Source organism: Oryzias melastigma, linkage group LG24 (genome assembly GCF_002922805.2).
Source record: "Oryzias melastigma strain HK-1 linkage group LG24, ASM292280v2, whole genome shotgun sequence".
Classification (NCBI taxonomy): domain Eukaryota; kingdom Metazoa; phylum Chordata; class Actinopteri; order Beloniformes; family Adrianichthyidae; genus Oryzias; species Oryzias melastigma.
Genome location: NC_050535.1, coordinates 13,688,758 through 13,704,639, shown reverse-complemented (window position 1 = coordinate 13,704,639; position 15,882 = coordinate 13,688,758). Strand labels below are relative to the sequence as shown.

Below are 15,882 nucleotides of genomic sequence, written 5' to 3'. Positions count from 1 at the left end.
TGTTATTTAAAGTAACCTGCCAGATTTATTTGTGGCGTTATCCTCATTATCCCTGCCTTCATTTACTGTTTGATCTTGACAGCAGTCGGTACAGGCTGTAAATAACCACTTTGAAATGTCTGCTAAGTAGATTTATTATTACTTAGTTTAATTGGTGGTGATGTGAGCTTTTGTGGTTAGGATAACCAGTTATCTTGGTTGTGATGTTATGGAAAGAATAATCTTTTTTCTTTTTGTTTTATCTTTTTCTTCCAGTTTTGGGTGAAGATGTTTTCTGCAGGGCCATTTTCCAGGCAGCTCCAGAGAATCATGACACTCTTCCCTCACCGTTTGTTTCATCCTAACTAAATATATCCAAAATGTCCTCTCATAAACACAACTTTCAGTGCTTCAACGCCATTGGTGGAAACGGCTCGCACAAATCCTCCCCCCCATTTAAGCATCACACCCCCCATTTACCCAGAATCCCCCAGCATGGCTCGATGGTCCACACAGACGAATGCTGCCTTTGCACTGAGTACCGGCAGGCCCAAGCCCTGGAGGCGGAGGAGACACAACTGTCAGATTTCCATCAGACTCACCCATTGTACCACAAGTACCACCCCCACCAGTACGTTCTCAGAGCACCGGGGAGGCCCGAAGAGGGTCAGGAGTGTCACATCCACCATCACCGGCACAACAAGAGGGTGGTGCTGGTGAAGAGCAGCGATCCGTCAATCAAGAAGACCATCATTCTGCACCGCAGGAGTCTGCGCAGCATCGGCCTCTTCTTGGAGGAGATTTCTGAGCTCATGCACTTCAATATCCGGAAGCTGTACACTCCAGATGGCCAGAGGGTGGGTACATATAAAAGTTAATGTTTTTTTGTAACTTTAATAGAGGTGGAGTTTATTATTTGGCCTCAGCTAGAGTAAAATCTAGGCTGATGTGAAAGTGTTCACAGGACTCTGAGCTGGAGAGAAAGGGAGGCCTCTAGTGACCGCAGCATGGCTGTTAATGCAAGCTGAGTTCTTTTAGGATGCTCTGCTTTCAGAACAAAGAAAATGGACTATAAATGCATTTTCAAAAGTCAATTGTTTTTTTTTTTTACCTTTTTTCCTTTGGATGGGAAGCAAACTAAAGGTGATTAGCAGAAATGCTAAAGAGTATCCAGGATTTACTTGCCAAAGTTTGACAAGACAAATCTGATGCAAATTTTTGTGTACAAAAAGCAGAAAAAATGATAATTTTGCAAGAAAAATAAATAAAAAAACATCTTGCCCTAAAAACATTTTGGATATTTTTTTTAAAAAAGAAGACAAGACACATAATAATATAAAATGTTTGAGTTCTTTGCCTTTATGAACATTTGGATATTTAAATTGTTATTTTTTTTAACAAAACAATATTTCTTTAAACCAGATTTGCACATATATGTTTTTTTGGCCTCATGTACAAAATGAATGCAATGCTATAATTGTTTAAGATAAAAATAAAAAGAAGCAATTAGATTTTTTGCTGCAATAGGGATTAGGCTAGTTTTGAATAAAATCAGACACCGAAAAGGAGAAAAACAACACTTTCTCACTTAATTCAAATAACAAGCAGTTAAAGAAAATGTCATTCTCACTTAGCTTTCTCTCAGTGGTTTAGTCTGCAGGATGAAGGTTTTCCTCACACCTGTGCATTAGGGAATAAAACAGGGATATTCCTCTTCACACTCACATTCAGATTGTGCATCTCTCAGCCACATTTATCTTGGTCAAATCAGGGCTATTTTTGAGAGAGCAGAAACAGGTCAATGTTGAAATTTCCTCTGCTTTTGATACCGGCGGTGTCACAGAAAAGGTGTCTTCCAGAGTGGCAATTAATTATCTGGAGCTACAGGCTCCGCGTGACCACGTTTGAAACCATTCATCTGCTTCTTACAGCAGTGGAGTCAATATTCAAAACTGCACTGTCATCCGAATGAACTGCACATGGGCAAAATAAAATCATCAAAGTGCTCAATATTCCCAACTTCTTGTTTTCAGTGCTTTATAGCTGTCAACAGAAACCAGAGTAGTGAGTATTTAGCATTGCATTTACAGTTTGTCCATTCCAATTCCATTATCGAGCCTATATAAATGAATGTATCTTTTAATTTGTGACTATTTTGGTTAATTACACAAATGTTAGCATAAATGTATCTTTTATTTCTGCAAATATTTCAATGCTGACATAAATTCATAAGTTGCAGCCACCTTTTTTGGTCAGCAAAAGCCAAACTGCTACAGTGTTACCCAAATATTAACTTTGAAAGGTCATGGACAGACAATTTTGGAAAAACAGGTCAGGACGCTCACCAGCCGATTAGCAGCTGTTCTAGCTAATCATCTGTGACTCAAGATACTTTTATGCAAAACTATAGCTACTAAGTGCAACTAAAAGCAAACAAACTGGAGCAATAATTTTACATTTATGTAAAAGCATTATTTTTAAATGCTTCCTGGTTGATATTGCAAAAACCTCTTTCATCTGGTAATATCGCTGAGTAATGCTATTACCTGCAGATGTTCTCCATCCCTGCAAGAGTTCACCGTCATGCTCAGTGATGATCCAGGATTAGAGGACAGTCATCTCTTCCTGACTCATTGCAAGTCCCCCTTTTGTGACCCATATTTGAGCTCAGAAGAGGAGCAACTGAAACCCTTCAAATTACTAAACTTGATATCTAAATATTTATTTGTGAGGTTTTTTTTTTCTTGTTTAAGAAACAAAAATTGAGAACCAATAACTTTTTTTACAAAGGTACTAAAAGAACTCAGTAAAATGATTATGTATAATAATTGGTTCCACTATGTTAAAAGCTTTTAGCTATTTTTGATTTATCTTAGACAAACGTTTTAAAGATCTTGTTTGTAGTGCAATGAGAAATCACTCAACTTTAACCCTGGAGAACTCATAGGATCAAATTTTGTTCCTTTTTTGTATTTTTCCCATTTTTTTCCTATTTATTTTATTCTTATTTTTATATTTTCAATTAATTGTTGCTATTCAAAATGAAAAAAAATGAAGGCAAAAAAGTCAATTAGCTTTAAAACCCAGAAGAAACATCTTCTTGTGGATTGACTAAGACAGAAGGATTTACTGAAACAACACATTTGTATTCTATGTTGCAGAGATGTGCGACTTTCTGAAGTTATACATCATGCAAAAATGTATTGTAGGGAATTTTAAATGTGTAAAGGGATTTTCTTGTTGGAGTGGGGAGGGGAAAAAATGCCTTTTTGAACATCCTGTGAATAAAACTGCTTTTAAATAAAGCTTTTGGTGCATCGTTGCAGATCGACAGCATTCAGAGTCTTCTGCAGTGCCCCGGTGTTCTGGTCTGTGTGGGCAGGGAGTCTTCTCATCCTTCAGTGAAGGAACATTTTTCCACAGACAAACTTCCAAAGCTGGGCGTGAAGTCCCGTTTCACTGACACCGCTGATGGACACGAAAGTAGGCAGTCGATTAATTCTTACGTTTGATTTAAATTTTGAATTTCAACCTCAGATGTTGCCTTTAAAATATGTTTTTATTTTTGTATTTACCAAGGACCTGGTGCTGAGAAAAGTGTCATCCCTCCAAAAGCAGAATCTGAAAACAAAGGGACCAAGCGGTCACATGAGAGGCCCGTACCAGACAGTGCAGACTCCCCGGACCTTGTTGGTTCCTACCCCCCCACCGACAACAACTTGAAGGATGACGACATAAAGAAACGCGTCCGTATCAACAAGGATGGTAGCTTGTCCATGGAGATGAAAGTGCGCTTTAGATTACACAATGATGAAACATTGCACTGGTCGACAAAAGTAAGAAAGACCTCAGGCGGGACCTGTGAGTTCAAGCAAGGACACAGTAACGCCTACTATGCTCAGGTTAGTGATAGAAGCTTTTCAGAATCTGAAACCTTCTCTGCCGAAGAAGCTTGTGTCACTCGGCCCTATCGGAGACACGCAGAGGAACCTCACTGTCCTCTGTGCTCCAGTCACTTCCAGGATTACGACATTTGGGAAAACGTTCCTGACACACACGGTGCACGTCGCTGTGCTCACTCTTCCAGCTCAAGTGCGTCATCACACACTGTGGTCTCCAGAAAGACAATAGTTAAAACAGAATCTGTGTCAAGATCAAGTGAGGAGCTGACAGAGCAGGTCATTGAGAAAGAAACTTGTATAAAGAAGATAATCCAGGCAGCTGAAACTGTGGAGTACTGCACTGTCTGTGATGAAAGGGAAGGAGGCTCTCAGAGAGCTTCAAGAGCTTCTCAGAAGAGCAACTTGGAAGTCGAAAAAAAAGCATCCAGTCCTTCAGGAGGCTCAGATAAGTCAAATAATTCTAAACTTTACCAGATCTGTCAGTGTGGAGCATCTCCAGGTCATGTGAATGAAAGAAATGAACAAATTATGAACCAAGATGAAGATGAAGAAGAAGAAAGTGGGATATTGTCAAGTGCCATGTCTGTCAAATCACATGCCTCTAACACATCAGAGAACGCAGCGTGCAGGGACAACCAGGGGAGAAGATCTAAAAGTGCCATGTCATGTTATTCAGATGCCTCAACCAAATCCACATGTGGTGTTTTAGAAGGACAACAAACAGCTGAAGTCAAAGTTACACAAGAGAGAACACTGGAATATCTCAAGCCTGAAGAGGATGGAAAAGAGGATAGAGCATCCAGTTCTGTCTCATCCAAAGTGTCGACCAAGTCCAAAGGATCGAGAATATCTTCTGTTCGAAGTGAGAAGCCAGCTGATGAGGATTTGGAGCTGCGGACACCCAGCACCATGTCCGCTATATCAAATGTTTCTGCAGAACTAAAACACATCATGTGTGAGACGTCTGAGGAAGAAGGCAGTCAGAGTTCAACAGAGGAAAAAGAGAGTGATCAGAATGCGCAAATCATGATATCAGAGAAAGGAGGTGTTTCTCCAAGGTCGGAAACCTCTGAAGCTGCACCAACTGAAAACACACAGGACTATCAAGCTGCAAAACAAGAAAGTGAAAGAACACAAAGTGTACAGTCTGTTGAGTCTGTTGGGTCAAACTCATCCACACCAGTTCAAGAATCAACAGGTTTTGAAGCAACAACTGTGAGAACCACCAGTGTTTTGTCAGTTCAATCTAATGCTTTTACCAAAAGTGCAGAAAATGAACCAAAAGAGAGACCTCACTCAACCCAATCAGTGAAGTCTGTAGTGTCAAATAAATCTACAAAATCAGAAAGATCTAAAACAGCTGAAATCTTTGGTCACAAAGATGATGACGCTGTTGAGAATGGAGATGTTGGAGAACCAAAGGAAGAAACAGAAGTTGAGAAAATGCCAAACAATACTGAGGAAAGAGTATCAAGTGGTATGTCAAATTCAAAGGTAACACAAGCTCAGCAAAGTGATACCCATGAAGATAATTCTGAGGAGACTCTATGCGATGGAGAGACCAAAAGATCATTGAGCTCAATCTCTGCAACATCAAGGAGATCAAACTGTTCTGCTGTTGCTCCTACTAATGAAAACATTGAGATTTCTCTGGAGGAAAATGAAGTAAATACTGAAGACAGGGGCCTGAGCAGGGTCTCAGTCAACTCAGTGCAATCACATGCAGAAAGAACACCAAGTGCTCTGTCCAGTAAATCAGCAAAATCACACACTTCCGTAAAGTCTAACAAGTCAAATACCAAAACTCTTAATGACAAAGCCACCGAAGAGGAAACTCAAGAGAGAACACAGAGCGGATTGTCAATCAACTCCACAGAGGTAGATACCGCAACAGGAGAACACACATCTGAATGTAAAGAACATGTAGAAAGAACTCCAAGTAACATGTCAGTCAGATCAGAGAAATCCGACACTTCCTTCTTATCCCAGAAATCTGAAGTTTCTGAAGCAAGCATGGGAAATGAGGTTAGAACTGTTGAAGGAGAGGATGTAAAGAGACCGTTGTCAGTTCATTCAGTTGTCTCTGATGTTTCTGTTAGATCAAACAAATCAAAACGTCAACATTCCAGAGATGATGTTGAAAATATCAAAGAATCAATTGAAGAAAGACCATCGAGCACTAGATCTTCCAGATCTAAACAGTCTTGTGTCTCAAAAATGTCTGAGGAAAGACCACAAAGTACTTTGTCAGCTAAGTCAGTCAAATCTGAAGTCCTCAGTGTTGAAGATTATACAGCTGGAGGCCAAGAAGACGCAGATGAGGGTCAAGAGAGAGCAGAGAGTGTGCGGTCTGCCAAATCAGCAAAATCAGCTAAATCTGCAAAAACTCTCAAATCTAAAGAAAGGGATGAGAAGGAAAACGCATCTGACAGTGATCGTGAAAGTAGATCTCCAAGCATTTTGTCTGTCAAATCAGCAAAATCCACAATGTCAAAAGCTTCTACAAGATCAAAGAAATCTAACGTTTCCAAAAGTTGTCTGGAGGGAGATGTAGACAGTCTTGATGAGAGAAATATTAAAGGAGGGAGTGGCAGTGAAACTGTGAGGTCTGTGTCTGTGCAGTCAGTTGACTCAAGCGTTTCTGGGAAATCAAAAACACAGAATAGTCCAGCAGATGTTCCTCCTGATGAAGAGTCTGTTATTAGTGAGCAGAGCTCTAAAGAGAAAGCAGATGAGAGACCTCCAAGTGCTATGTCAGCCAAATCAGAGGAGTCAAGCCTCTCAGAAATGTCCATCAATTCTGTAGAGACAGCAAATAGTGCTAGGTCATCCAAATCAGCACAATCACGTGGTTCAACTAAATCAATCAAATCAAAAGCTTCTGAAAACTGCTCAGGCAAAACTCCAGAAGAAAGAGGCGGTGAAAATCTAGAGGGAACAGATGGTCAAGATTGTCCTGCAGCGGAGGAAGCATGTGACGATGACAAGCCTGTCAGCGATTTATCAGGAAAGTCAGTAACACCAAACGCTTCTACAGACATTTATGAAGTTTGCTCAGAAGATGGAGCCAACAACACTGATGACAAAATTGTTGAGGGAGAGAGTGAAGGAAGACCGCCGTCAGCTCAGTCCTTTGACTCAAACACATCGGCGAATAAATCAAATTGTACCAATGACACTCCAGTCGGTTCTGACATTGTCTCCGGTGAAGACACCTCCAAAGAACCAGAATCTGAAAGGGCAGCAAGTACAGTGTCAACCAAATCAGTCCAGTCAAACATCTCAGGAACTTCTGGAAGTTACAGAAAGAAAACCTCAAGTGCTTTATCAGCTAAATCACCAAAGTCGTCTACTTCTGAAGAGTCAGTACACTCAAAAGACTCCGACCCTCAGTCTGCGAGAGCTTCCGAGATAGATACTGAAGATCAGGAGAGGACAGGGAGTGCAATTTCAGTTAAATCGAATCATTCAGAGAAATCCGTTCGGTCAGAAAGACCAGAACGCTCAGACGTGGAGAGCACAACTGATTGTGAAGAACACACAGACAGAGCGCAATCCAACCTCTCAGTCAAATCAGGAAAGTCTGCAAAATCAAACACTACGACTGTGTCTAAAAGATCAAAAGTTTCAGAAAAGGTGGAGAACACTGATGGAGACAACATAGAGCAGAGTGAGGAAAGAGCACCTTCTTGCACGTCCACCAAATCAGTCCAGTCACACGTGTCTGAGAGCTCCAGAAAATCCTGTGCTGATGGAAGTCATGAGGACAGTGCACAAGAAAGAACACAGAGTGTACTGTCTGTCAAATCTGTGAAATCAACCAGGTCTGCAAAATCTAATGAATCTATAGGAATGGATGATCCATCCAACGGAGACATACCTGATGAGAAGGAAAATAGAACCTTGAGTAGCATGTCAGAGCGATCTAAATCCACTGAGTCCAATGTCTCTGCAGTGTCCAAGAAATCAGAAGTCTCAGTTTCTTGTGAACTTATCAGTGAAGATGCAGCTGTAAAAGAGCAGGAGGAAGAAGATCTTGGAAATGGGTCAGTAAAGTCAGACACCTCTGTAAGATCGAGTAGATCAAAATGTGGGTCTGATTTCCCAACTAAAGAAAACAGTCGACCAAAGTCCCAAAGTTCAGCAAAATCTTTAAGATCTAATTTGTCTGGCAGTTTTATTCACAGCACTCCAGAGGAAAGAAATGATGAAGAAAGTCAAGACAGAGCAAAGAGTGCATCATCTGAAAAATCAACAACTTCTAAAAAATCCAAAAAGTCAAAGGTCTCAGTTTCTCCAGCTGAAGAAAGTGCTTCTGGTTCGGACGATTTGGAAAGATCTGCAAGCTCTTTATCAGTCAATTCAGCAAAATCAGGACATTTTTCTGAAGCTAAGAAGTCAAAAGCATCTGATCAACAGTCCGGATATGCAAGTGAAGCTGCTGATGCCGATAATGAAGGTAGGATGAGCTCACTGTCAACCCTAACGAACAGGTCAAACATATCTGCAAGATCAAAGCTTTCTAAAGGCTCTGACACTGTGACTTCACAAAACCTCGAGAGTGAAAACATTGATGTTGATGAGGAAAAAACTTGCATATCTGTCAAATCAGACCAGTCTCACGTTTCAACAAAATCCAAGAAGAATGAAGCGTTTGCCGGTGATGTATCTGATGAAAAAGAGAAAACTACAGAGAGGGCTCCAAGCATGTTGTCAGCTAGATCCACAAAATCAGAAAAGTCAACCAAATCAAGAGAGTTGATAGTCAGTGATGCACCAGCTGATGATTGTGCTTCAGAGAAGTCAATTGTCTCAGTGCACTCTAACAGGTCAGCGGAGACAGACTTACTTGAAGAAAGTGCAGTAGAAGAAAATACAGGAGAAGCACCAAGCTGTGTGCTGACTGGATCAGAAGATTCGGCTGAAAGAGGGCAGAGTGTGATGTCTGTGACGTCAAATGGTTCAAGAAAATCTTCAAAAAACTGCAAGCCTTCAGCTGACAGCAACGAAGAACAAACTGTTGAAGAAGTAGGGAGATCCCCAAGCAACATGTCTGGGAGTACAAACAAATCTAACACCTATGCTTCATCAAGGAACGTGACTCCACATGGTGGTGCTTTAGAAGACTTTACAAATGAAGGAGAACGATCACCAAGCATAGTGTCAGCAAAATCCTCTACCTCTGTAAAATCCACCCAACAAGGTTCTACTAAGTCCAGTCGGTCAAATGTCTCTGATGGTCAACGTGGAGAGAAACTTGATGAGGAAAAGAACAGGCCTCTAAGTAAGGCCTCCATGAAGTCAGCAAAATCGAATTATTCCGAAAATTGCAATGAACCCCAAGCTTCTCCTGATCAAAGTGTCCATGCTGTTGATGAAAACAAAGAAGAAGATGCTAGCAAAAGAGCACTTAGCCCAATTTCTGCAAAGTCAAATGCAACATCTACAACAGCAAAATCAAACACATCATGTAATTCCGAAAGATCCAGAAATTTAGAAGGTTTGGAACCGAAAAACAAGGAAGATGAAAATGTAAAGAAGACTCCAAGTGTTCTTTCAGTTGGGTCAAAGGCTTCTTCAAAAACCATACAGTCAAACAGATCTGGCACCTCCAAAAAGAAGACCATAGAAGATGAAGTAGATACAGACGATATAAAGGACGGTGTCCGATCAACCAAATCAGCAAAATCTCATCAGTCTGAAGTCCCAGCTGTAACCGTTGAAGAAAGCGAAGACAGGTCTCCCACGACCATGTCATTAAAGTCCAAAGCTTCAGGACATTCAAAAAGATCTAAATCATCCGAAGGTCAAAAAAGTGAAAGAAAAACAAAAGGTTCTCTTAGTGTACATTCACATCTGTCTACGAAATCTAAGAGATCTACAGTGACGGATGTGTCAGCTGCCACTGTTACTTCCTCAAATCCAGCAGAAGTTGTGAAAATCACAGGGAAGGTTGACAAAATGAGTGATGGTCCACAGCAACCTCTGGAAGCAAAAAATCAGCTGATTCGTCAATCGGAGTCAAAAGAAAGTGACTTGTCTCAAACTCTGTCCAGTTCAGAGGTCGTCAAAGAGACTGGTGAGATTTCATCGCCTTTAGAATCAAAGTCTCTGAGTGAAAAGGACAGCAGTTGTAGACCCAAGAGTAAGGAGGGTGATGAATCAGAGTTGGTTCCCTCCATTCTTCCCAATACATCCCCTACTGAGGTTGTAAATGAATGGCTCAAGACAATACCCCCAGAGAGTGACATATATGAGATGGAGGACCTCAGTGAAAACTGTGAGAAGATCAGCCAAGCGGCAGAGGGAGGTAAGGAAGCAGAGGATAATAAGAAGACTGACAATTCCTCAACTGAGACCTCAAAAGATATAGATACGGGTGGAGAGATGAATCCTGACCCTAACGATGAGGGCAAAGCAAGAACAGAAACACCCAATGACAATAAAGGCTCTCCTCCGACAGATGATCCTTCAAAAATGTTAAATTCTTCTGTACAAGTCATGAGAGTACTTTTGAATCCAAAGCCTGACAGATGCAACAGTTTACCAGAAATCTCCCCTGTGTATGGACGTAAGCTGAGCACATCTGCCACAGGTCTTTTGGATTGCCTTGTGAAGTTACAGTTAATAGACCATAGTCCAAAAAATGCAAACGAACAAGATAAAAAATACCAAGATTTAATGCACATCCTTCAGTCTCTTTGGCTTTGTGATCCTTCACAAAATGAGCAAACACCATCAAGAAACGGTAACCATTTTGTTGAGGATGAATACAATCACACCTCATCTTCTGGAGTGGATGTCAACAGTGGATCCACAGGTTCTGGGAAAAGCAGCGATGGAATTAAAAGTAGTAACAGTAACCACGAAGACGTGTCTCAACTTCATAGCATCCCTGTATGCAAAGACACAAATGAAGATGCCGTGTGGCAGCCTGAGAGAGAAGAGCAAAAATTGGAGGGAGATCGTCCAGAAACAAATGATGCCATCAGGTACAACGATAGTCCAAGGGAGACACCCGAAACACCGTCTTCAAATGAGAGTTCAGGAACCTCCAGCACCACCAGCCAAAAGCTGTTACAAGAGACTGAACCTAAGGGTGAGGAAGACCGTGATGCTGAGAGTCCTGTCCTTAGTAAAGGGGCAAATTTAACAAAAAATATGTCCCACAATCCAGATCCTGTATGGGTCTTGAGCTTACTGACTAAAATAGAAAAACAGTTTATGGTACACTATGTCCGTGCAATGAAAGAGTTCAAGGGTCGATGGAATCTGGCGGATAATGATCAACTTGATGAATTTATAAATGAGCTAAAAGTCGAGATTGAAAGAAGGATCCAAAAAAGCATTAACAGAGAAGTAAGAAAAATTCAAGACAGTGTAGGCCTTCCGAGACCTCCCAATGACACGAGGTCCCATGATTCAACAGGCCAAGCAAAGGAGAGGAAACAGAAGCTGAAGAAGAGTCTCCAACACTCCGCGGGATCACAAGAAGAAAAAAGTGACGATTCCACAACAGGAACGTCTTACAGTGACCAGCGCAGTGAAAACATAGATGAGTCCTGTCCGTGTGAAACGTGCATAAAGACAAGTATGAACTCGGAGGCTTCTCTAACGGTGGAAGCTACAAATGCGGCACATTCAGGTGATGAAGCCAGGGTAGCAGTAGCACTTGTAGAAAACATTGTTGTTGCAGCAGTGAAAGAAGTAGAGAGGGAGAAAGTGGATCGCTGTACAGATAATACTTCTCCATATAAAGAAGACGAAAAGGAAGATGACAGTAAAAGTATGGAATCTTTGACAAAACATGAAGGAAAGAATACACCTCTAGTTACGGAGGAGGACAGTACAGAGGATGAAAGAGAAGCTGCAAAAACTGCAAAAGAAACCACATTGGAAGGAGAGACTCAAGACTCGGATGAAGATGAAGCTTCAGGTGATGAAGATGCACTAAAGGAGGCTGGTGCAGAAACAGCAGCAGATGAGGAATTGGCGACAGATGGGAGTCAGGAGGAAGAATTGACTGAAACTGAAGCATGTGTCGTTAAAGAACCTAAACTCTTAAAGGAAGCGTCTATAGCAACTACAGCAGAAGAAGAAGCAGAGGCATCAACGGCAGCCTCAAGTGAACATGAATCGGAGAGAGATGGAGTTGTTGAAGACTTTGATGAAACAGACAGGGATGCAGCTGTGGAAGCAAGGAGGGTTGATGATGAAGAAGAGGATGGTGGTATAGAAGAATCAGCTGGAGATTCTAATTCCACCACGAATGACGATGACACTACTGATGATGCCACTAGTCATAGACTATCAAGTGAAGCGGCTGAAGATGCAACAGAAGATGAAGTTGCTGCAGGGAATGAGTCTGAGGTGACAAGAGATGATGAAGTTTGCAATTTCCAAACCAAAGATTCTGCAGGTGAAGATGAGACTGTGAAAGAAACCAATATGCTAGCAGCAAGTGAGCATGGATCTGTCACAGAAAATCAATCAGAAGAAGGTTTGCAAAGTGATCGTGAGGTGACAAGTGAAGACGATTCTCCACATGAAAACCAGGATTTGGAAACTGCTAATGATTTAATTAAAGAGCAAGATGACATAGAAATGACTGAAGGTGATACATCAGAAGACAAACATTCCACTGGAGATGATGCTAAAGAGGAAGAAGTGAGAGCCTCAAGTGATCATGGATCTGAGAGTGAGGAACCTGTGGAAATGGAGAAGGTTCATGAAGAGGAAGAGTCTTCTGCTGCCAGTGAATCCAACTCTGCAGAAGATCTTGATGCTACCTCTGATGCAATCTCAGGTGAGGACGAAGGGGCAGAAGAAACTGCAGGAAGTGTAAGTAAACATGACTCAGAGAAGGATGAAGATGAGGAGGAAAGCAGCATCATCAAACAGGACAAACCTTCTGAAATCAGTGCAGATGAAGATAGGAATACATCTACAGCGGGTGAATCATCATCAGAAGAAGAAGAAGATCCCAAAATGACAGATGATGACTCAGCTGCAGATAAAGACGATGCTGCTACCAGTCGAAGTGAATCCAAAGATGCGACTGACGAAGATGAGACTAACAAGGATGAGGAGACTGAGCTGAACACACAGGTGATGGTGGAGGACACAGCTGATGATGGAAATGACACTGGAGTTGTAAGTGAAGATCATTCTACAGAAGATGAAACCACAAAGGAGAGTGATGCCACGTGTAGTGAACTCTCGAGCGAACAACCTGAAAAAAACCTGGAGAAAACTGAAGAAGAACCCCCAACCCCAGAAACCAACAGCGGAGCCGAAAACGACAGCGAAGAAGATGAATCCGACCTAGCAAACAACGAAACTGCTACTGATGAAGATTCAACTGTCATCAACAAAGAACACGATCAAGGGGAGGATACTGCTAACAAAGAGAGTGAAGGTGAAGAAGACCATGGTGAAAATCCTGTGGTAGGCCAGGTAGATATCACATCTGAAGATGTAGAAGAAGACACAACAAGCAGTCAGGATGATTCTGAAGAGAATGAAGAGGCCTCTCCGAAAGAGGAAACTTCGGGTGAAGAGGACATAAACAAAGTCAATAGCAAATCAATTGACACATCTAATGAAGAAGTACTTGATGACTGCGGTGTGAAAGACAATCCTCAATCTGTAAGTGAAGAAAGTTCCAGTGAAGATGAGTCAAAGGAACAAAGCAACAACTCTGGAACACATGAAAGCAGACCTGGTTCTAGTGTAACAGACCCGAATGACACAACAGGACAAGATGAGTCAAAAGTTGCAGAGTCGGAAGACGATTCGGAGATCGAGCCCAAAAATCCGGTCGTAGATGAGATTCTGGAGGAGGCTAGTGATGAAAATGAGACCTCCAGTAAGAACGAGGAGCAGGAGGAGACAGAATCTTCGGATAAACCTGCAGATAGCAGTGCCAACGAACTTGAGGAAGTTACAGAGCGAGAACATGGAGTTCTAGACGAGGAGTCTGGAGATGTGACGAAGAACGAGAGTATAGATAAATCCGGTGTGGAAGATACAAGGACTGGAGAAGAGACGGAAGTCCAAACGTTTACCGCAGAGGAATCAGCTGTGGGACAGGAACTTAATGAAGATGTTAGGAAACCTGAAAGCAAAGATTGTAATAGTTGTGACAAAGAAAAAAACACAGATGACGCTCTTGACAAAGAGGAAGAAACCGAGACGGGTAACGACGACTGGAGTGGAGATGAGGGAAATTCCGCCGACGAAGAGGACGAAGCAGAGGAAGACGAACCAGAAGAACACAATCAGGTTGAACTAAAACCTTTAGCTGTAAACAAAGCAACCAATCAGGGTCAGGCTGACAGACGAGGGAAAGAAACACTGTTGAAGCCGCTGGATACTTTAAGAAAAGAGAAGGACGAATCTGAAGATGGCGCTTACGCAGATGTTGAAGATTCTGAGGCGGAAATAAACAGCTAGCAATAATTTGAGTTTTGAAAAAGCCAAAGAAAAGGTGTGCACTGTTTAAAGAAAACATGGCAGGATGGAAACGAAACCCTGCTGTTTTACTTGAAACACTTGTGAACTGTTTGTGACAAAACAAACAGAATAACGCACTTTCCAACAGCAGTTGCAATGCTGTAATAGTACACAAAATCTTGAATACTTGAATGTGTGCATACTTCATAGTTTAGATCTTAAATGTATTATTTGTTGTTATTGATGTAATTTAAATATAATTCTCAACCATTTAAGAACCAATAGAATCTTTTTGAAATTAATTTTGTGCAATTAAACTATTCATGCTGCTGTGTGTTTGTAGAATGAACGGTATATTTTATTTATCACTATTTATTTAACTCGTCTGAAGACTCTTAGTTTTGTTTAAATGATAGTTGGTCAACTTATTATTTTTATGCTTTAAAAAATACCACAGATAAAATCATAACAGTTGGTAAGATTGGTCAGTTTACGACAGCTGTAGCTTTTGGTTTACAGTCTATCTGAACCTACCACAATATAAATTCTTTTCAAAATAAAAGTTCTGTGTTTTAGAACGTTCCATTGTCTCCATTAATATTTGTGCAACAGATTCAGTGTTTTGATCTGAATGTAAATTAGTCACCAAAAGAACTGGTTCTGTAAAAGTATTTGAATTTAATTGATGTATGTGTCAGTCTTGTTGACACAATTGCTATGTATGGCAATGATAAGTGTGGTTTCACTGAGACGCATAAACAGTTTGTCCTGTTAAAGGTAAATAAAGAGATGTTTGTACATATTTTTGAGACTGGAAAAGTGTTTTTATCACATAAAACACAGAAAAACTAATCAGGTGTTGGTTTTTTTCTTTCTACAACCTTTTAAAAAATATATGGATTAGAGCCATCTTAAAATTAAAACTGAAAAAAAATTATTAAAAAATATATTTATTGGTTACAATAGAATCAGCAGCTGTTTACCACAATGGTATAACATCTATAAAAGTACAGTGATCCAGTCAGGATTTTTTTATTTACCTCAATAGGTATGAATTAAATCATTACTCATCCCTTTTAGGCAAACCCCCTCCCTTTCTGTATCTTCTTTCTGTATTTTCCATCTAAAAACCCAAGCTAAATGGTTTGTTTTAAGACATAGAAATATAACTTCATCTTGACATCTTCAGTAATATTTAATAGTTATGTCATCAAGTTTTTTCATTAAAACTTCACACCTAATTAAGGGTAACTAAAGTGTAAAAAGTTTAGGATTTCATTTGATATTTGTTTATTTAAAACAAAACTAAAAACAATAAAAACAAAAAAATAAAATACGTTCATTTAGTAGATATATTCTTATATATTTGTATGTATAAATTAATTTCCCTGCATCTAAACATACCAAAATTAATATTTACATGTTTGCTTACAGATTTTTATTTCATAATAAGTACTAAAATTAAAGTAATATATTAACAATATACATTTATAAAGCATACATACATATACTGATATGAGCAAATACTTAAAGTAAAGTAAAATGT

The 15,882-nt window shown here is 40.4% G+C and overlaps 1 protein-coding gene across 1 annotated transcript; it reads left to right on the top strand.

Annotated features, from left to right (window-relative positions):
- Window positions 1-282: 282 nt before the first annotated feature.
- LOC112158515 lies at window positions 283-14,559 on the top strand. Its single transcript, XM_024291947.2, has 3 exons — window positions 283-836; window positions 3,306-3,462; window positions 3,559-14,559. The coding sequence occupies exons 1-3, from the start codon at window positions 360-362 to the stop codon at window positions 14,334-14,336; spliced, it is 11,412 nt and encodes a 3,803-aa protein (XP_024147715.1). The 5' UTR covers window positions 283-359; the 3' UTR covers window positions 14,337-14,559.
- Window positions 14,560-15,882: the final 1,323 nt, after the last annotated feature.